The 20,089-nt window shown below is 55.9% G+C and overlaps 2 protein-coding genes across 6 annotated transcripts in view; one reads left to right on the top strand and one right to left on the bottom strand.

Annotated features, from left to right (window-relative positions):
• LY6K (lymphocyte antigen 6 family member K) overlaps window positions 1–20,089 on the top strand; it is a 37,753-nt gene that overhangs the window by 13,669 nt on the left and 3,995 nt on the right. Inside the window, exon 4 of one of the 2 annotated variants that reach the window (XM_072949855.1) lies at window positions 16,048–16,254. The exons of the other annotated variant lie outside the window; for it this stretch is intronic. Within the exon in view, the coding sequence (XP_072805956.1) occupies window positions 16,048–16,254 (207 nt within the window). The remainder of the gene's footprint in view (window positions 1–16,047; window positions 16,255–20,089) is intronic. 2 annotated transcript variants of the gene reach the window in all.
• LOC102532708 (cytochrome P450 11B1, mitochondrial) lies at window positions 4,579–11,623 on the bottom strand. 4 transcript variants are annotated; one of them, XM_006211173.4, is made up of 10 exons: window positions 11,168–11,623; window positions 10,640–10,795; window positions 9,609–9,808; window positions 9,277–9,480; window positions 8,851–9,005; window positions 7,192–7,358; window positions 6,684–6,762; window positions 6,390–6,587; window positions 6,088–6,226; window positions 4,579–4,871 (listed from the first exon to the last, which is right to left on the bottom strand). In XM_006211173.4, the coding sequence occupies exons 1-9, from the start codon at window positions 11,404–11,406 to the stop codon at window positions 6,113–6,115; spliced, it is 1,512 nt and encodes a 503-aa protein (XP_006211235.1). In that variant the 5' UTR covers window positions 11,407–11,623; the 3' UTR covers window positions 4,579–4,871; window positions 6,088–6,112. The 4 variants fall into 4 exon arrangements, with proteins under 4 accessions (XP_006211235.1, XP_072805953.1, XP_072805954.1 ...); XM_072949852.1 differs by having other exon boundaries at window positions 4,579–6,226; XM_072949853.1 differs by having other exon boundaries at window positions 4,579–6,226; window positions 6,390–6,575.

The following is a 20,089-nucleotide window of genomic DNA, read 5'->3' as shown; positions in this document are numbered from 1 at the left end:
TCCACTGTGCGGTTTCACTTCATTTGGTTTATCTCTCCTTCAGTTGATAGGCATTTGGGTTGTTCCTACCTGTGGTCATTATGGATAATGCTGTTGTCAACATGTGTGTAAAGATGTTTATGTGGACATAGGTCTTTAATTCTCTTGGGTGTATGCCTAGTGGTGGAGTGGTTGGGTCCTGTGTTCACTCGGCAAGCATTTGAAGAGCTGTCAGGCTGTTCCCAAAGTGGCTGCACCATTTTACATCCCCACCAGCGATGGGTGAGGTTCTGCTCTCTCCACTCCTCACCAGCACTTGATGTTTCCTGGTTTCTTGATTCTGGCCCTCTGAGTGGGTGTGTGGGGCACCTCACCGTCATTTGACTTGCACTTCCTTGATGGCTCGTGAGTCTGAGCATCTTTTCACGTGTGTGTTGGTCATCTGTTAGGGCAGCTTCCTTGGAGAAATGTCCCTTCAAATAATTTTCCCAGTTAACAGTTGGGTTGTCTGTTGACTACTGAGTTGTAATCGCATTGTGTATACTCAGAACACAAGGATCTTATCAGTCATATGATATGCAAATACTTCCCCCTCTTCTGCGGCTTGTCTTTTCACTCTCTTGGGAGTGTCCTTTCGAGAACAAACGTTTTTAACTTTGATGAAGTCCAGAGTCTCTGGTTCTTCATTTGGTCTCATGCCCTGCCTGTCATATGTAAGAATCCTTTGCAAGATCCAGGATCCTGAAGAGTTACCTTTATGATTCCTTCTAAGGTTTTACAGTGTTAGCTCTTATGATTAGGACGTTGGTCCACTGGAGTTAGTTTTCGTATCTGGTCTGAGGTAAAGTCCAGTTTTGCTTTCTCCACATGGCTGTAAAGTTGTCCCCACATCATTCCTTGAAAATAGATTCTTCCCACTGGTTGCTCCTGGCGCCCTGGTGAGAGCTCAGTTGACCACAGAGGGGCCGTGTCATCCCTGGGCTCTCAGTCCTCCTCCACTGGTCTGTCCGTCTGTCCTGGTGCCAGGACCACACTGTCTTGATTAATGTGGCTTTGTAGTAAGTTTTGAAATCGGGAGGTGTGAGTCCTCCTACTTTGTCCTTTTTTAAGAGTATGTTGCTATTCTGGGTTCCTTGCGTTCCCTGTGAATTTTAGAATCAGCCTGGCACTTTCTACGAAGAAGTCCGCTGGAGTCTTCATAGGGGTTGCATCGAGTCTGGAGACCTGTATGAGGAGTGTCGCCACGGGAGCAAGACAGCATCTTCTGATTCGTGGGTGCAGGATGCTTTCCAACTCTGTAGCTCTTCTTTAATTTCTTTCCATGGTGCTTTGTGGTTTTCTGAGTATAAATCTTGAACATCTTTTAATTCCTAGGGGTTACACTCTTTTGATGCTCTTGCAAAGTGGAATGGGTTTCTTAATTGTATTTTTGGATTTGGCATTACAAATGAAGAGAAATACGACTGATTTTGGATCATGTACTTGTATCTTGAGATATTGCTGGACGACTCCATTAGACGTAGTACTTTTAAAATGATCTCCTTAGGACATTTTCTAGACAAGATCGTATGATCTGTGAATAGAGAGAGCTTTCCTCCTTCTGTTCCAACTCGGATGACTTCCGCTCATTCTGAGAGCCTAGCTGCTCTGGCTGGAACCTCCAGGACTACGTGAATGGGAGCGGTCGGAGCAGACACGCTTGTTCCTGGTCTTAGGCGGACAGCAGCCAGTCTTCCCTCTTCAGGATGGTGTTAGCTGTGGGCTTTCAGTGGATGTCCTGTATCTGTGAAGAAAGTCCCTTCTGCTCCTGGTTTGTGGAGTATTTCTCCTCCATGGCAGCAGCGCTGACTTCTGTTAAATGCTCTTTCTGCGTCTGCGCAGGCGGGGGTGTGATTTTCGTCTGCATGCTACGGACGGGGTTATCGTCCGATGGCAAGTCCTTGACTTGGGGGTGCGAAGCCAGCCTTTACTCCTGGGATGAATTCCACTGGTCCTTTTGCATGCTGCCGAATGTGGCTGCCGGTCATTTGATGAGGATTCCTGGAGGAAACCGGGGAGGGGGTGGCCCGAGTTGGCCTGGAGCGCGCAGGGGCCATGCCAAGTGCCTGCTGAGCGGCTCTCGTGTCAGCCGGCTGGGGGGACGTCCTTGCGGTGGTGCTCCCCTGCGAGGGCGGCATTTGCGTTCACCTTCTGCACCCTGTTCTCCACTCCGTGTCTGCCCTCTCCTCACCTTGCCTGGCACCCCCTCACCCCTTCCACTTTGCTGGCCCAGTCCCGCCTTGGCCTGACCTCAGCCCCTCCACGTGGCCTCCCAGGCCTCTAGAAGAGAGTGTTGGCCACCCTCGCTGAAACCTGCGCTGATGTGGACAGAGTGGTGGCCACAGGGCTGAAGTCCCTAGAGGGTGTTGTGTGGCCTCTGCTGCCACACCCTGACCATTGCCTTAGTGCGGACACACCCTTCCTGCCTCTCTGGGTGCCGGCCCATCCCTGTGGGACTGTGAGGATGCCCTGTTCTCCTCCCGGACCAAGGCCAGGGCCTGGGCTGGGCTCCACTGCGGCCCCTGGGCCCCCTGTGCGCTCCTGGCTTCCCGTTACTGGGGCTCAGTGCTCCCCAGGCGGATGGCTGCTGACTCCTGAGTGCCTTTCCTTCCTGCCGCAAGGGTTAGCCTTGCTCCTTTTGGACTTTTCTGTGGTGACCAGGCAAGCCCCGGGAGCGTCACCTCCCCCGCCCCGGCAGAAACCAGGTCAGTGGCTTGCCATGTCTACTTTGCCAGACCACGTGCGCCCATACATACAACTGGTGCACCTCTGTGACCTGCCTTTTTAGTGGCTACGTGGTGAACATCGTTCTGTACGGACACTTAGCGAGGTGCCTCATTTATTTCTCTTTCAGATGCTTAAGTGTTCTACTGAATGGGCACACTTCAGGTGAACAGTCCCTTTGTTGAAAGAAAATTATATTGTGCCCACTCTTGCCGTTACCAAGATTTTTGCAATAAATCCCCACTCCTATAGTTTAGACTTCACGGGGCGCACTCCCTCTGAGGGCGAGGTCTTGTCTCGCTCACTGCCGCACAGCGCGAGGCCGGACATGTAGGCAGTCCCGGTAAACAGCACTGAGTGACGAAGGAAAGCAGGGTGCTTAGCCGCTTCCAACTTTGGCAGGCAATCCTCCTATGGTCCAGCATTCTCCCAAGTGCATTAGGCCACCAACCAGTAATTCTGGGAACTCTCTTGCACAGTAGGCAACCATTTCTGCAAGAGAGCTGACAACCACTTTGTGGAGACTTGACTCGACAACAAGAGGATGTTCGGTCCGCCCCTAGGGCAGCCACAGACAGAGCATCCAGACACTGACTCTCTGCTTCAAGGCGCCAGTGAATGTCTGCAGGTTCTAGCAAAGTCATGGGCTGATTCTCTGAAAATCCTTCCACTCTAGCAACTAACTATACATAATCAAAACCATGCGAGAAACGCATTTCTGGGCTGGCAGAAAGGGCAGGACCTCTTCAGGGTCCTGAGACAAGGAGGGACCTGGACCAGGCAAGAAGGAGCACAGGAGCCAGGACAGCGGCCGCCAGGGGAGGGGCTCAAGTAGCCTAATGACCCGGTCGCTCCAGTTCCCTGGGGGGAAGGATGCGCTGCTCAGGACGTGAGGTTAGAAACTGCAGTTGGAACCCCACAGGGACGCGAGGCTTTCGGAACACTACAGCAACGCTGGAAATGGAGCACATGCGCCTCCTGTCCCACAGCGCTGGGAGAGGACGAGGGGCTTAGCTTCCTACCACTGGGATGGAGGAGGGCACACATTTCCTCCCGAGAACCAAGGTGCCCTGACACTGATCTAGGTCTGGTGCTCATGACGAAGAGGAGCTCCCAGGCTGAGCAAGTAAGACAAAAGTGGCTGTGGGAAAATGATGACCCTTGGGCCAACAGCCTCAAACCAGGCCCCAGCTGCACATGGATCAGAGAAGATGTTCCAGTTCTTGGCATCAGGTATCTTAAAGGCAATACTACTTCCACACTGGAAGAAGTGCAGAGCTGTAAGAATTATGGCCGTTAAACAGTAGGCTATCGAGATCACCTAGAGGGTTTTTGGAAAGAGCCAGATGGACACTCTCACTGGAAAGGCACAGGAAATTCCAAGCAGCATAAACAAATAGGACCCTGTGTAGACTTGATACAGTAAAACTGAAGACACACAGAACACCAGGAGACAATCTTGAAAGCATCCAGAGATGCTTTACATTGGAGGCTGTTTCCCAGGTGTGTGCAAGGCCACTCCCAGTCCCAGGCCTTTTCAGGGGGAGGGGATTGGCATCCTGGGTTCAGGCGGCACCCCTGCCCTGGATGGGCTGCGAGACTTTGGCAGGTAAACAAATTCTCTAAGCCTCGGTTTCCTTATCCGCAAATCCGGGCTGATCACAGTGTTTGCCTTTTAGGGCTGCTGTGGAGACCAAGGGAAGGTGTGTGCCAAGCCTGGCAGAGTGACACACCTTCACTGCAGGCTAACTATGTTTTCATTCCCTTCCTGCCATCACGTCCCCCACCCACCATGGAGCAGGGCCACAAGTAGAGAGCAACGTTTTAGTGGTGGGAGAAGAAATCCCCATTTATTGAGTGCCGGCTGAGCCAGAAATCTGGGCATTTGCCAAATACAGTCCTGTCAGTTGTGTCCTCACTGGACCCGGCGAGGCGGTAACTCTAAGGAATCCCCACGTGAAGAGGGCGAGTCTCAGCGGGATTGAGGGCTGAGCCCACGTGCTAAGGCAGGGCTCCATCTTGAGCTTGGAACTTCCCTCCTCTCTGCTCCGGGATTCTCCAAGTCCCCTTCAGCAGTGCCGGATGGGGTTAAGAGTAGTGCACGGTCCTGGCAGCAGGCCTGTTGTGAGCTGTTGATGGAGTGGAGTGATGAGGAGAGTGCAGACTCTGGTCATCCCCTCCAGGGGTCTTGGGACCAAACTGATGCCACTGGGGTGGCTTGGAGTTGGCAGGGTTGGTGCAGCCAGAAAGGTGACCCCTTCTCCCTTGCTCCCTTGCTGTGACCGAGGACCTGGTTCTCAGCAGGTGAGATGGGGGTGACACGGGACGGAGGGAGAGACTCCCTCACCTCTCATCTTGCCTCTGGGCCCCCTTTGTACATGGGGGTGGCGTCACCGTGCCCCCGGTGACACGAGACAGACTGCTCGCTCCTGCCAGCTAGGGGACCCTGGCTGGCTTGTTGAACACAAGCCTCTCCCACCCACATGGCCAAGGTGGCCTCTCACCTGTGGGTCACTGTCAGAGGCCAGACAGGCACTTCAGACGGAGGGCTTTACTAAAGGGAGCATGAGATGGCTACACACCCTCCTTGTAGAGGCTTCTCTGTGGTCGCCCTGCCTCCTGCCAGAGGGGTTCACCACCCCTCCTGCTTTCACATGTTCAAGTCAGCTTTTTGGTAGCTACTCTTCTGGTAAACACTACTTTCAACCTGCCTCTCCAGGCCCTTGGCTGGGTTCTTCAGCCCAATGCCAGAGGATGTGCAGGGAGAGGTGTCTGCCAGCCCAGTCCAAGATCTGGGAAGGAGGCACTGTCAGGAGGAGCCCAAGTGGGCTGAGCAGAAGAGGTAGGTGGACAGATAACAACCCAGCCTGAAGGGCAGTGGCATGCCAGAGCACTGTGAACAAAAGGCATGATGCTTGAAATGGCAACGAGCAGGACAGGGGACACCCAAGTCGTCAGCTCTTGCATGGGGGCAGAGTTGAGCACAGAGGACGTAAGAGACTGGAAGGGGAGCAGAAGGTGGGATCTGAGGTCTCTCGCTCGGATGGACACCCGCGGGGCCTGGAGCTTGTGCTGGGGCATCAGGGCTGCACAGGCCCCCAGATGGTGCTCCTTGCTGGAGAAGGCCCTGGTGAGACTGGGTGCATGGCCAGGACCTGCAACCAAGATTCATCCCCAGCTCTGCTCTGGCCCTACTGCTCATGATGGCAAGCCCTGATCCTCAGAGGGCCTGGCTGTTCCATCTGTGCAAAGTGCTGGCTGGATAGTGGTGTGGCTTAGATAGCAGGGCCCCCAGGATAGAACCGAGGGGGCCTGGAGTCAGGCGTAGGGGGGCTTGTGGCCTACCCAGCCCGACAGTGCAGCGACATGACTAGTTGATGGCCCGGAAGGTAAGGAGTGGGAGGGTGGAGGGCATCAGTATGAAGCGGTAGACCATCTTGATGTCCTCTTGCACCAGTGACTCCACCAGGAAGTTTTTCAGCACCTAGGACAGAGGCAGGGTTCTGCCTGGCCCAGCCTCTCCCGCCTTTCAGGACCCTGTGGCTGGGCGTCCCGGGAGCAGAAGCCTGGGGTCTGCAAGCGGGCTGCCTGCCCAGGGCCTGCCCAGGCCCCAGCCCGGCCCGCAGGCCCCAGCCCGGTCCACTCACGTGGTGCATCAGGAGCAGCATCTCCACCTCTGCCAGGCGCCGCCCCAGGCACTGGCGCACACCAAAGCCAAAGGCCAGGTGCGGGAACCTGACGCCAGAGTCCTGGTGGTCCAGCCAGCGCTGGGGATGGTAGCGCTCGGGCCTGGCGAACACGGCGGCATTTCGACCCAGGGAGTAGAGTAGCACCTTCACCAAAGTCTGCAGTCAGGTGGGGAGGGGCTAGGGTCAGCTGCCCCGTGGGCCAAGGTCAAACGGGCTGAGTATCAGCCAGAAGGGTGCTGGGGCCTCACTCACCCCAGCCGGGATGTGGTAGTTCTGCAGCACCAAGTCTGAGCTCACCCGTCGCTCCACGGTGATACCCACGGGGTACAGCCTGTGCATAGGGATGTCCAACAAGGTCCTCCGCTGTGAAAGGGCCCCTCACTTCCCTTCTGCAGCCTTCCCGGCCCAGCACTCATGGGCCAAGGGCAGCTGGCCACCGCCCTCACAGGTCCCTTCTGGCGCTGGGAAGCCCCGCTCCTGAGCAGCTGCTTCCTGGCAGCTCTGCAGCTCAGCCAGAGCTCCCCCAGCCGAGCAGCCCTGGGCCAGTGGGGACGGGATGGAGGACGGCCCAGGACATTGAGGTGGCATCCCAGAGGAAGAAGCACCCCATTTTTTCAGGGGAGGAAGGGAAGGCGCAGGGGGATGTGTCCTCGGGCAAAGCTGCTTGTCAGCCCCAGGATCTGTCCTCAAGCCCTAGGGAGTGGGCTCTCCAGGCACTGGGGCCAGGGCATCTGGGGCAGCCAAGGTCTACCACGCCTACCTCAGGGTCTCCCTGAGGGCGGCCCTTAGCAGTGGCAGTTCCGTGGTTGCCCTCTGGGGATTTTCAGAGATCCTGGCCTCAGCCACCAGGCTCTCCTGGCGAACGGCCTGCTGCACATCCGGGTTTCGAGCCAGCTCAAAGAGAGTCATCAACAAGGGAAAGGCTGTCTGCAGGAGCCAGGGGAGCAGGGCTCGGACCTTGGCACAGGTGCCCCCAGGGCACCCTCCCCAGAAAGATGGCCACCCCTGGGGACAGGGGACCTGCGTGCCCAGAGACCTGAGACCTCAAGAGCCTAAAACCACCCACCTCGTCGACTTCCCCTGAATCCCTCGGGGAAGGTGTCCCCAGTCTCAAATGAAGACGCAGGCCTCCTCCAGCCACTTCAGGGCCTGGTTCTCACCTTCCTCTATGTCCACGAGGGGCTCACTCTTGCCAGCTACTCAGGGGGGAGGGTTCTGGAGCCCGAGGTCTAACTGCTCCCAGTGGGGCTTCTCCCCTGGGCATCCAAAGGCAGGTCCCAGACCCCACCCCTTTCCTCCTCCTGGATCACTTCCCTGTGCAGGGAGAGGTGTCTGCCAGCCCCAGCCAAAATCTGGGAGGGAAGCTAAGTCTTTCCTGAACGCCGTCCCCAAGGCGACATGCACGCCCCTGGCATCTTCTGACGGGCAGATACAGCCTCTCGGCTGCACCCCGTGCTCTGCCCTGTGGCCCGTGAGGGAGCAGAAATCTGACCGAGGCACTCCCTTCACTGGCTTCCTCCAGCCTTGGATTCAGGCCTGGTGCCCAAGGCCCCTCCTGCCAGGGGTCCTGACCCTGTCTGCCCCTATCTGCTCACTAGCCCTGTCCGCTCCACTCAGCCTCGCGGCCTTTCTTCACTGTCTGCTGTTGCTGGCCCCGGGCTGCTGCACTCCCAGCCCCCTCTTCGTGGCCCATCCGACTTGTGTGTGGTTCTTCCGCATTCCACGGAAAGCCCTCCTTCTCCAGGAAGTCCTCCTCTCAGAGCTGCCCCCTGAAGGCACATGCCCTCCCCTGGGTTCTTTCAGCTGGTGGCTGCGTCACAGACCCCCTGCTCAGGGAGTTTCTCCACAATGGGTCTGTGCCTCTGCTCTGAATCCTGGGTGCGTGGCCCAGAGCAGGCCCTCAGAGACGCTGGCAGATGAAGGCTCCGTCTAGAGGCAGGAAGGTTCGTCGGCCCTGCGCCCTGGAGCCCGCCCCGCCCGCCGCACTGTACCGCCGCCTGCTCCACCGCCCCAGCGAGAGCCCTGTGCTGCCCTGCCCGTCAGTCTGTCCCCTCCAAAGGATCTTTGGTGAGAGCTAAGTGTCATCTGTCACTGGGGGGTCTCCCCGTGCAGCTCTCTGCTGCACCTTGGCCCTTCCCCGTTGGCTCAGGACCCAGATTATCCACACAGGGTCTGTGGAGCTGCATGCCCCTGGGCCTCATCCACTCTGCACTCTGCCTGAAGCACGGTTTCCCACGGGAGAGCTGCAAACTCCTTCCCTCTGAGGCTTGGCGCCCATGTTCCCCCCCTCAGTTCAGAAGCTGAGGCCTAAGTCTAGCCATCTTGGAGGCACAGACTGGGGAGGGGGCATGGACGAGCCATCTGGCGTGGGAAGGGGAGGGCTCCTGGTTCTACAGGAAGGGCTGGCTGCTGGCCTGACCGTGTCCACGCTCCCGGCAGTGAGGTCGATGGAGTTGGCCTTGATGGCATCCAGGGTCATGTCTGCATGCATGAGCAGCTCTGCCACAACGCCACTGTAGCGCCACGGGCGGCCAAGGGTCAGCTCCTGATAGAGTCTCTGGATGGCTTTGTTGGCTGTGGGGCCCAGAAAGACAGAGGCCCTGGGCCCGGGGCTGGGGGCACTTCTCTTTGTCACCCTCTGGCCCTTTAGCCCTCAGAAGCTCCAGGTCTCCGTGTGCCACCCCCAGTTCTCAGGGTCAGCCTAGTCCAGCCTCCCTGTCCACTCTCTCAGGGACCAGAAAGAAGCCACCAGCCCTGGCACGTGGCCTCAGCGCTCCCGGACTGTGGTGAGTGGAGGGGGCCCTGGGGTCCCTGGTCCCAGTGCTGCTGGATCCTCGGCCCTCACCATACTGGAAGATACAGTCCCAGGCCTCGAAGTGCTCCTTCCATATGCTGGTGCTTGTCCAGCGTGACAGGCTCCTGGGCAGGAACATGAGCTGCACTGTGGACTTGAACATGGCCTCCAGCGCGCTGATGAAGTTCAGGCTGTCAGCATTTGGGTTGTGGCCGAGGAGGCCCAGCCGCTCTCCATAAAGGACTAAGTTGCTGGCTGCAGGGAGGAGGCAGTTCCTGAGCCTGAGGCAGCCCAGGGCCTCCTGGCCTCCTCCTCTAGCCCTCCCTGCCCCAGCCCCGGCCCGCTCCGAGCCTCTGAGCTGCACCCCCGCTACACGCCCACACCTTCGATGGTGTAGCAGAAGATGCTGGGCTTGATGTCCAGGGTCAGGCTCCCCCGGGCGTTCTGTACCACCCTCGCCTTCAGGGTTTGGGAGAAATCCCTGGCCACCCCGTCCACCAGGGGTGCGAACTTCTGCACGGCCTGCAGTGACAGCACGTCCGGATTCAGCTGCAGCCGGTCGGAGCGCCACTTGGGCCCGTTTCTGTAGAGCAGAGCGCGGAGTGTCAGGGCATCCAGAGCCAGCAGCTGGCCCCAGCCCTGTACCCCACCCCGACGGGAGACGGGCAGGGCGGCAAGCCGCCTGCTGGTTCTCGGGGGGCCGGCTGCCTGCGAGTGGGCCTCGGCAGCACCTCTTTCCTCAGGGGGGCCTCGTGCACTTCGCCCAGGCTGAGACGGGAGCCCCGGCCCGAGCTGCTGCCCGGCCCCACTGTTTGTGCAAACTGGCAGGCCCCGCCCCTGGCACCCACGTCTCCCTCTCTAGGGGTGGAGGCTTTTCCGACGCTCACCCACAGCCCAGAGTGGGAGCGGCCCCTGGAGACCTTCATCCCCAGCTCGGGCGCACTGCCCCGTGCCCGTTCCACCTGCTGCTCTCCCTACAGAGCCTCCGCTCCTCCGGGGTGAGAATCAGAGCAGGGCTCTCCTAGCAGGCTCCGGACAGAGCCCGGAGCCCACAGGGGGTTCCCTGCAGGCCTGTGGGGGGTCTGACCTGCAGAAGGCGAGAAGTCCCACCTGTGCACGAGCCCCTCGGGGCCTGTGGAGGCTGGAGAGGGCTCCCGAATGGCAGTCCTAGCCTTCTTCCTCTCCCTGGAGGACAGGGCCCGGCTCGAGTCCCCACCAGGCCCCTGCTCCCCTCTCCGGCCCGGGGCACCCCTGAGCCCCTCAGGACAGGCACTCATCGGGAGCTGGTGGTCACCCTCTCTCCACCTGCCTAGAGAGGCCCCAGGCGGGTGTGCGCTGGAGCCTCTCCTGTCTCACCTCCTCTCTGCATCCACACTTCCCACCGCCCACCCCCTGCACCCCAACCCGCCCTCACAGCAAGAACACTCCACGTTTGAGGCCGCGGTGCTGTCGGTAGGCCAGCCAGGGCTCCACGAGCATCCGCTGAGGGTGAAAGCTCTCCGCCTGCTGCAGCCTCGCCACGTCTTCGGGCAGCATCACGAATACCATGCGCCTCCCTCCCACGTCATACCTGCGGGACAAAGCTCGAGGCTCTGCTCTGGGGATGTGGCCTCCCTTGGGCCCCACTCTGCAGAGACGGCCTGCAGCTGGCTCAGACCAGGCAGTCCCTCCTGCAGTCTCACTGAAGCCTCTCCTCCTCCGGTGTCTGCGTTCTGTCCTCCCAGCAGCAAGCTGCACAGTGCTCTGTCTCCACGGGGAGCCACGGTCTCCAGGGTTGAAGGCGCAGACCAGCCCTGCGGAGCCCCCTACCTGCCCCTTCCCCCATTCCCCAGACGCCCCGCCAGGACTGGATGTGGCAGAACCCTGAGCCCAGCCAGGACTCCGTGGCCAGCGGGACCACCAGTCAGGGTGTTCTCACTGAGGTGGTCAGGGAGAGCTTTACCTGAAAATGGGTCCCAGCTCCTGGAAGGTCTGATGCATGTCCAGGTGCATGTTCTCAGAGCCGTGCTCCCTCCAGATCTGCAGCGCCCGCATCCACTTGTTGCCAGGACACTGGGGTATGGCTTCGAAGGGCAGCACCTTCTTGGGGGCCTGAGCAGCTCTGGTACCCAGTGTGCATGCCCTGTGCAGGGACAGCCAAGGCCCTGCCCTCCACACTGCGGTCTTTGCCCAGAACGCCATGCTGGTGCGCCCTCACCCCTTTCGGCCCGGTCCTTTTATCTCGCCTAGTTTGCTGGACCGGCCGCCTTGATCACGTCAGAGGAGAAGCTGTCCCCGGGCCAGACCAGGAAACCCAGGGCAGTGGTCAGGGCTGGAGGCGTCTAGCGGGAGGATGAAAGAGATGGCCGGCTGCCTCGTCTGGCAGTGACGCAGCCCGCCGGTGGGCGGCTGCTGAGAGCAGGGGCGGGTCGGGGTGGGGGAAGGAGGCCTCCCTCCTCTCTCCCGTGACGGAAAGCAGCAAGATGGAGAGGTGCCTTATCTTATCAAGGGATGAATGGGGACCTTGGATATTTTCATCTTTTCTACAAGGACCAGAGGAGGAAGCAGTGGGGAGGGCTTTGCCCCAGTTTCCTGACGCCCCGTGTGTCTTGTCTGCTCTTCCCAGGCCTTGTGCTGGGTGCAGGGCGGGGAGGTCAGGAGCTAGCAAGGACCCCTCCTGGTGGGGGGTTTCGGTGCCTTGGGGCCAGTCAGGGGAATCCAGACACCACTTGGGTGGCACTGGGGCAGCCAGGGCACCGATGTGGCTGAGGCCCTGTGTATCTGGCCTTGCTGGTCCAGCTAAGGGGCAGTGAACACCCAGGAGATGGGGTCATTGGTGGGGTGGCCTGTGAGCTGCTCCTCAGGTAGACAATGACAGGTCTCTGCCTGCCCGACTTGGGGCCTCTGTTCAGGGCCCCGTCTTCCTCTCTCCCCAGAACTTGTCCTCCCAGAGGAACCCATCAAGGCTGTGATGGGGGTGGGCGTGGGCTCCCCATTCTCCCAGGGACCCTTTCCAGCAGGCATATAGCTGGAGCCAGCCCTCAGGCGGGGGGATCCCCAGAGCGTTTTTTTTTTTTTCTGATTTTTTTAAGAATTGAAGTTTAGTTGACTTACAACATGTTAATTTCTGGTGTACAGCATAATGATTCACTTACACATATATGTATTTCTTCCCATATTCTTTTCCTTACAGGTTACAAGCCACTGAATATAGTTCCCTGTGCTGCACAGGAGAACCTTGTTTATCTATTCTGTACATAGTAGTTAGTATCTGCCAATCCCAAACTCCCAATTTATCACTTCCTCCCTCCATTCATCCCTGGTGATCACAAGTTTGTTTTTTATGTGTGTGCATCTCTTTCTGTTTTGTAAATAAGTTCACTTCTGTCACTTTTTTAGATTCCTCCTGTAAGTGATATCATATGACATTTTATTTTTTCTGACTTACTTCACTTAGTATGGTCACCTGTAGATCCATGTTGCTAAAAATGGCATTATTTCATTCCTTTTCATGGCTGAGTATATATTCCATTGTATATAAATACACCACAACTTCTTTAACCAGTCATCTGTCAGTGGACATTCAGGTGGCTTCCATGACTTGGCTATTGTGAAGAATATGGCTGTCATTTCTAATATTACTTTGATTTAACTCATTCCCTGCTCCTCACCCTCCTCATTCAGTTGGGCCAGTGAGTCAGAACTGCCAAGGCCCCTCGTCAGGCTGAGATGCACAGTGGGCCTCAGCCCCAAGTGGTGTAAGAGCTGCCCTTGGACCAGGATGCAGCCGGGAGTCACAGCCTGCCCTTGGTGTGCTGGTGCGTCAGTGCGGGCCACGCTGCCCAGGTCTCAGCGAACACACAAAAACTGCAGAAACTTTACAGCCATTTTAATTAACATTCTTGTTTCTTACACTCCATTCGTAGATTTGAATTTTGTTGTTTTCATTCACTCACACGTGTATGTTTCCTGGGCTCACTATTCTTTTCTACATTGAAAACTCTCCTAGAGATAAATGCCACTTTTTCTAGTGGTCATTACTTAAACTTTCGGTGAAGAAGTTTCTGTGGGAAGAGACGTTGTCAGATCAGTGGTCTCAATGTATTTACTTTAACCTCTGACTTCAAAGGTCATGGTCTGGAGTGGGTTTTTTTTCGCTAAAAGACAGTACTTCTAGTCTTTTGAAGATGCTAAATATGGCAGACAAGTTTGGCTGTGTATCAACTCATGCCATGCACTTCTAGACCCACAGTCAGACTGCAATGTGCGGGCTCCTGCAGCCCAGTTTATCCAGCAGAACCAGGCAGAGGCCACGTGTGTCTTTGCTGGTCCTGACCCTCTATGTTCCTTCCCCTTTGCTACTTGGCCTGGAGACCGTGGACATGACATCTCCAACCACTGGAGGGGGAAGAGCTACTGGCTCATCAGAAATTCCCATTTGAGACTTTATGTGAGAAATTTGCTACTTTCATGCAGGAGTCATGTTGGGGAACCTGAGGCCTCACAGCCTCACACAGACACCTCCTTCCGGAGCTCACCGGGGGCACCGACCCACTCGGGCGTCTGCGCCTGCCTCAGAAAGTGCTGAGGGCTGCGCCCCACGCGCCTGCTTTCCTTGATTTTCCGTTTGCGCCAAAGAGCTTGCTGAACACCCACATTCTACAGAAAAGCGCACAATCGCAGGGCGACAGCTTCACGGAGCCTCCCGAAGCGCGCGTAACCGCAGAGCAGCATCCTGCTGCAGAAGCAGCCCTGGGTGGAAAGCCCCGCGTTCCTCCCTCGGTTCCTCGACTCAGGCACGAGACGCGCCACGGCCGGAGGCGAGGAGGAAGCGCCGGCTTTCCGAGCCTCCGCGGGACTCGGCCTGCTTTTGAATCAAGGGAAAGGAAATCCACGTGCGCTGCTCGTTTTTGCGTCTGCCGCCCCTTCTCTGCGGGGCTCTGTGCGGTCCGGCCCTGCCCCTGGCGAGGCCGCGCGGCGCTCCCTCTCGCGGTTGCGTACTTCCCACCGACGGACACACCTCACTTCACTGCGGATGGACACGGGGCTGCTTCCGGGTTTTGTCGACCCCAAGCGGTGCTGCAGCGACTGCTCTCGTCCTTGTCTAGGGCGGGCGGGGGGACGTGCGAGTGTCATGAGGTGTGTGCCAGGGCTGGCGACGCTGGGCAAGTGTTGCTCAGACCGTCTGTAGCAGGGGCTGGCAGACAAGAGCCTGTGGGACCGACCCAGGCCACCAACGTGTCGGTGACGGAAGCTTTGCTGGATCATAGGGACGATCGTACGGTTACTCATCCTGTGTGTCTGGTTCCAGCCCCACAAAGAGAACGTTTTGTAGGGGTGACAGAGACTGGACAGCCTCTGAAGCTGAAGACATTTACTGTCTGGTCTTTTCAGAGGAACGATGGTGACCGTAGTCCAGGGCTGCGATAAATTCTGTCTCCTTGCTTCAGGGTCCAGAATCCATGGAGACAGATGAGTTTATGACAACTATGCAACTGCTTTTGTTTTGCCTACAGTACCTAGAACCTAAGTTCTACCAAGGTATTTTCATCCTGTGCTATCAGGTACGTGTGGATTTGGATTGTGATGACTGTGGTATCTATTTTATTCCTTCACCTCTACAAAATGTGGTTCTTCACATAAGTAACGCTCTGTGTTAATGTTCACTTAGCCTCAGTGTGTGTATAAGAGAGTCCCTTGGGCAGCATTCAAATTGTAGACCCTTTTCTATATATTTTTTTCAATCTTGTCATGTCCTTATTCTAAAGCACGCCTCTAGTAAAGAGAACATATTATCTTTTGCTTATCCCAAAAGTCTTGGGTTCCTAACTGTAGCCATTTAAATAGTAATGCAAGTAATGATCTGGTTGTTTAAAAATTTCCTTTCCATTAAACGTTTTACTTTGAGATGCTTGTATATTCAAATATATGGGCACAAAACACAGAAAGATCCTGTGTGTGCTTTCCTCAGTCATTCCCACTGACACTATCTTGCAAAACTATAGTATCACAACTAACTAGGTTAGTGCCACTCCCCAAGCGAGGGGAGAGAATGGTGTTGGCCCCACAATCATCCCTCCTAAGGACGCATCAATCTCTTTCCCGCCCAGATCCCCAGACAGTGCAACCCTGCGATATGGATGTCGTGTCCGTTTCTGCAACTTCGTCATCCCTATAATGGTATACAAAACGAACAGCGTGTTACGTAACCTTGGTAGAGTCTCATTTGTCATTAAGAATGAGTCCCTAGGTATTCAGTCAACTCGGGACGTCCAGCAATAGTTTTGCTTTTCCTGCTGAGCAGCTCACCCCCGTGAGCGAGTGCTGTGGCTTGCACACTACTGTAGGACACCTGGGTTTTTTTCCCGAGCGTTTCAGATAAAGCTGCCGTAAACATCCATGGATGTGTTCTGTGTGGACACAGTTTCAGTGTCTCTGGGGAAATCACCCAGAAGTGAATTTGGGAATCTTACGGTAATTGCATATTCAGTTTTTAAAGGAATTGCACTCTGTTCTACACATCTGCTGCGCCATTTTTTTCATGTAACCAGCAATGCGTGAACAACCTGGTTTCTTTGTATCCCGTCCAGCATTTGGCGTGGTCACTCTGAAGTCCTCGCCACTGCCCCAGTCCTGCCCAGGCTTTCTGGAACCTCCCCCAGAGGTTGTCTCTGGAGCTCCCCTTCTCCCCATGTCCTGCCCAGACCTTCTGGGACTGTCTTCCCCCTCCCCCACCCCTGTCCCGCCCAGACCTCTGGACTCTTCCCCCACCCCCTCTGTCCCCTCCCCCCGCCCCCCCCCCCCGTTTCCCGCCCAGACCTTCTGGAACCTCCCCTGCAGCAGGGCCCTTCAGGGAAGCGCCTCTGGAGAACGGGGCCGCCCCGAGACCAGGCCGAACCTTCCGGAAGCCGCGCGAAGCCTGTCGGGAGACGCCCGTCCGACCCGCGGCTGAGAGAACGGGGCCTGGAGCCCGCCCGGCCTCCCGTCGCCCACCTGCGGCTCCCCGCGCCACACCGGCTGTGCGGGCCCTTGAGGTCGTGTCCGCGGAAGGTCACAAAGCTCGGGGCGGGGGACCGGGTCGGGCAGGGGGACGGAGGAAGGTCCCAGAAAGCCTGGACGGGAAACGGGGCGGGGGGGATGGTGGGAGGGGACAGACGGGGTGGGGGAAGGTTCCGGAAAGCCTGGGCGGGACTCGGGCGTGCGGGGGTGGGGGCCGGTGGGGGATGGGGACCGTGGGGAGTGGGGGGCGGGGACGGAGGGGAGCAGGGGAAGCGTCCAGAGGATTGGGCAGGATAGGGGTTGGGGGACGGGGAAGGTTCCAGAAGGTCTGGGCAAGACTCAGGGCGGTGAGGGCAGCGCTGAAGGCTCAGACTGGGCCTCAGGTCAGTGTGTGTGGGTTCGGGGCTCGGCCCTGCTCCCCTGTAGGAGGGGTCACAGATCCCGGTAGCACCGCCCGTCTGTTCCGTCCCACATAATAGCATCCCTGCCCTGGGGTCCCAAGGCCTCCTCTGCCCACCTATCAATCCCTCCTGCGGGCGTCCCCGTCAACCCCCTGCCCGGTGCTGTATAGCGCCACCTTCCCCTGGGACGGATGGTCCCCTGCACCCACCTGGCATCTTCAGCACGGAGATTCCTGCCCCACCTGGACCCCACCTAGCATCCCCTCCCCTGAGTCTTCAGGCTCCCCAACTTCCAGCTCATACACTGATGCCTTGTAAATTCTACGTTTATTTAAATTAAGCCCCTAGGAGTATCGGGCATTTCAGGCTACAACAATTCGCAGACCTGACATTCCCTTATCTTTCAGTTAGTCAGCACCATCAGCGTGTGAGTCAGGAGGGCAGCGCGGAGATCTGACCAGGCCGTCGCTTTCCTGCCCTCAGCAGAGAGGGAGAGCAGGCTACCGGCGGCCGCGGAACTTGGCCCTCTACACCCTTTCCTGACCTCCGCGCTGGAATGGGGTAGGGGTGGGGTGGGTCAGAGTAATACGGGATCCAAAATAATCCCCAGGATCTTTTTTCCAGAGATCTCCTCACGTGGTTTCTTTCTAGTTCACACCAAATGAGGCTCCTTATCGCACCTGTTTGGAGCGGACTCACCCACGCGGTATTACTAGTGCAGCTACTCCCTAATTCACGATGGTTATTGATCAGAGACCCAACGCACTGGATTGTCACGTATGCTGGCAAGTTCAAACACTTCTGTGGAAAAACTATAAATGTAAGATGAGTTTCATTTGCAAAGAATACACATTTTGCCTGAATTGGGAGTGAGAAGAAGGCGTCAGCGAAGTTGGTCCCGATGGCCCAGTTCTCCCAGTTCTCCCGTCCTCTGGTTTCCTTCCCGCGCTGTCTTTGCTCTATCGGGGCAGCCGAAGCAGTGGGAAGGGCCACCTGTTTTAATGCTCATTGACTTAACCGTGTTCTTATGCCTTTATCCGCACAGAAGTCTCTGTACCTCGTAATACTGTGCCTAGCAATCCAAAAATAGTCTAAATCCCATCCCCAGCCCGTTCCACCTGTGCCCTGCAGAAGCCTTAGATTCCCCCACCCAGGGCTATGCAGTCAGATTCAGGACCTTCAGTCTCTAACTCTAGAATTCAGCCTCTTGTTCAAATATTTTCTGCTCTGTGCATGATTCTCATAATGGGTTGAATCTGGGCTAGAATGTGTACCGCACGTTTTTCATCCCTGGCATTTTATTTAAAATACTTGAAACAGTAAAGCTGAAAGAACTCACAGTGCATTCAAGGACACCTACCACTGGAGTCTACGCCCAGGGCCTCGTGCATGCTGAGCGTGCACGCTACACTGAGCTGTCTCCCGCTCCTTCTGCAGCCGTTCTTTAACTCAGACCATCTTTTGAGTCATTTTAAGCTGAGCTACGGATGTCAGCATTCTTTCCCCTACAAACTGCAGCAGTTTGCCTCGTATGATTCCTGCTTTGTGTCCTATCTAAAAATTCTTTGGAGAACTCAAGACTGCAAAAATTGTTCCTATTTCCTTCTAGAAGCTTTCTGGTTTTGTATTTAGATAAGTCTTTTTTCTTTTTTTGGAGGGGGAGGTAATTCGGTTTATCAATTAATTTATTATTGTTATTTATTTATTTGATGGGGGCTCTAGGGATTGAACCCAGGACCTCCTGCATGCTAAGTATGCGCTCTACCACTGAGCTATACTCTCCCCTCTAGATAAGTTTTATAGCTAATGGTTAGATCTGTAATCTCCTTCAAATGGATCTTTCTAAATGATGTGAGGTAAGGGGAAAGTCACGTTTATGTTTCTCTTTTTTTTCCTGACTTGTTTTTTGCATATGGTCGCGCAGCTCCACTTATTGCAGAAGCGGTCCTTTCTTCATTGTATTATCTTGGCGCCACTGTCTAAAGGCCATTGATCGCGCATGCAGGTCTGTTTCTCAGCTCTTTGTTTTGCTCTCTTCCGCGATGGCGCGTCTGAGCTTCTTGCAGCGTCACCCTGCTTGGTCACTGAGGCTTTCTAGTAAGTCTCACAGTCAAGTAGCTTCAGCCTTCCAGCTTTGCTCCTCTTTTTCCAAATTATTTTGGCTGTTCTACGGCCTTCACTTTTCCACCTAAATTTTAGAATCAGTTGTTAATTTCTATGTTAAAAAAATACACCTCCAGGGATTCTGACTGAGATCATGATGAATCTACAGACCCATTTAGGGAGAATTGACATCTTAGCACTAGAAAGTCTTACGGTCCAGGAACATGGTGTCTCTCTCCACTTTTTAGTGCTCACTGCTCTTTAAAATTCTGTTCATCTGGTGATGCTGCGACCTCAGCTTCCTGGTGGGCTGATAAATTAGACATTTGTGGTTTATCTGGTTTTCTCTTCTTGCAGTTGTATTTGTGGTTGTTCAAGGGGGAGACAGGTTCTCTTGCGGCTTTCTACTTCCTAACCAGGCAGACCGAAAAAGACTCAAGCAACAATAAATCCTGAAAGGCATGATGAGGGCCACCCACACCTTCCAGGGTGCTCCGAGGGCCCAGTCACCGACACGCTGCCACGCAGACGTGTGGACACACAAAGCAACTGGAAGGATACAACCCACAAAGAGAACCAGGTGGAATTAAGACAGTGTGAGGAGCATATCAGGTCAATAGTGGACGGAATGGCCATTCTAAATGATGGAGTCAAGCTAACTGGGCCGCCATCTGAAAAAACACAACGTGGAAGGAGGAGTTCCAAATGGATCAAGGATTTAAACAGTAAAAGGAAAAGGAAAAGAAGACTTCTGGTAAAGCTATCAGAAGAAAATATGGAAGAATTCATTTATCACCTGTTTGGAGGAAGGTTGTTTTTTTTTTTTTAACTACCTCTCAGAATCCAAAAGCGTAAAATAAAAGGCGGTGACAAAGATCCTCTCCTGACCAAACTCCAGCCAGGCTTCTCTGAGCAGTTTCTCAGCTAGGCTTCAAGCTTGGCTGTAAAGACTTGAGCAGTTGCTGAGGTCACTTCTGACAGCCCCAGGCCACATCCCTGGGGTGATCCTCCCCAACCCTGTCCCTGCCGCTTGCCTCAGAGTACAGCCTGAGAAAACTCACAGCTGCCCGAGCTGCGTGCCAGCTGGCACCTGAAGATGGCCCCCCCTTCCCAGCCCCCTTGGGAGGGGGCAGGGGCTTACCGTCAGTAAGTGCCAGTTAGCCGGCCCAGGTAGCAAACACAGGGACCAACCTTGTGTTCCTGCTGTGGGAATTTTCACTTCCCTGACTCTGCTGAGCCCCCCTCACCACCTCTCTGCTCCCTCACTCTCGCTTTGAAATGCCCAGTCACGCCTGTGTCAATCCAAGTGGAGGTCGCTTCACACCGGCTCTCTTCCCCACCGAAGAAGTATGTTCATGGTTAAAATCCATCCTCACTACTTT

This window comes from Vicugna pacos, chromosome 25 (genome assembly GCF_048564905.1).
Source record: "Vicugna pacos chromosome 25, VicPac4, whole genome shotgun sequence".
In the NCBI taxonomy this organism is placed as follows: Eukaryota; Metazoa; Chordata; class Mammalia; order Artiodactyla; family Camelidae; genus Vicugna; species Vicugna pacos.
This window is presented reverse-complemented; position numbering and strand designations above follow the sequence as displayed.

Bases quoted from the DNA above. Each gene is read 5' to 3' on its own strand.
- LOC102532708 (XM_072949852.1), bottom strand. From the start codon at position 11,406: ATGGCGTTCTGGGCAAAGACCGCAGTGTGGAGGGCAGGGCCTTGGCTG. The intron at 6,763-7,191 runs GTAGGCGTGGTA...CCCTATGCACAG, and splicing joins GCCCTCAGGGAGACCCTGAG to GCTGTACCCCGTGGGTATCA. The intron at 6,588-6,683 runs GTGAGTGAGGCC...ACCTGACTGCAG, and splicing joins ACTACCACATCCCGGCTGGG to ACTTTGGTGAAGGTGCTACT.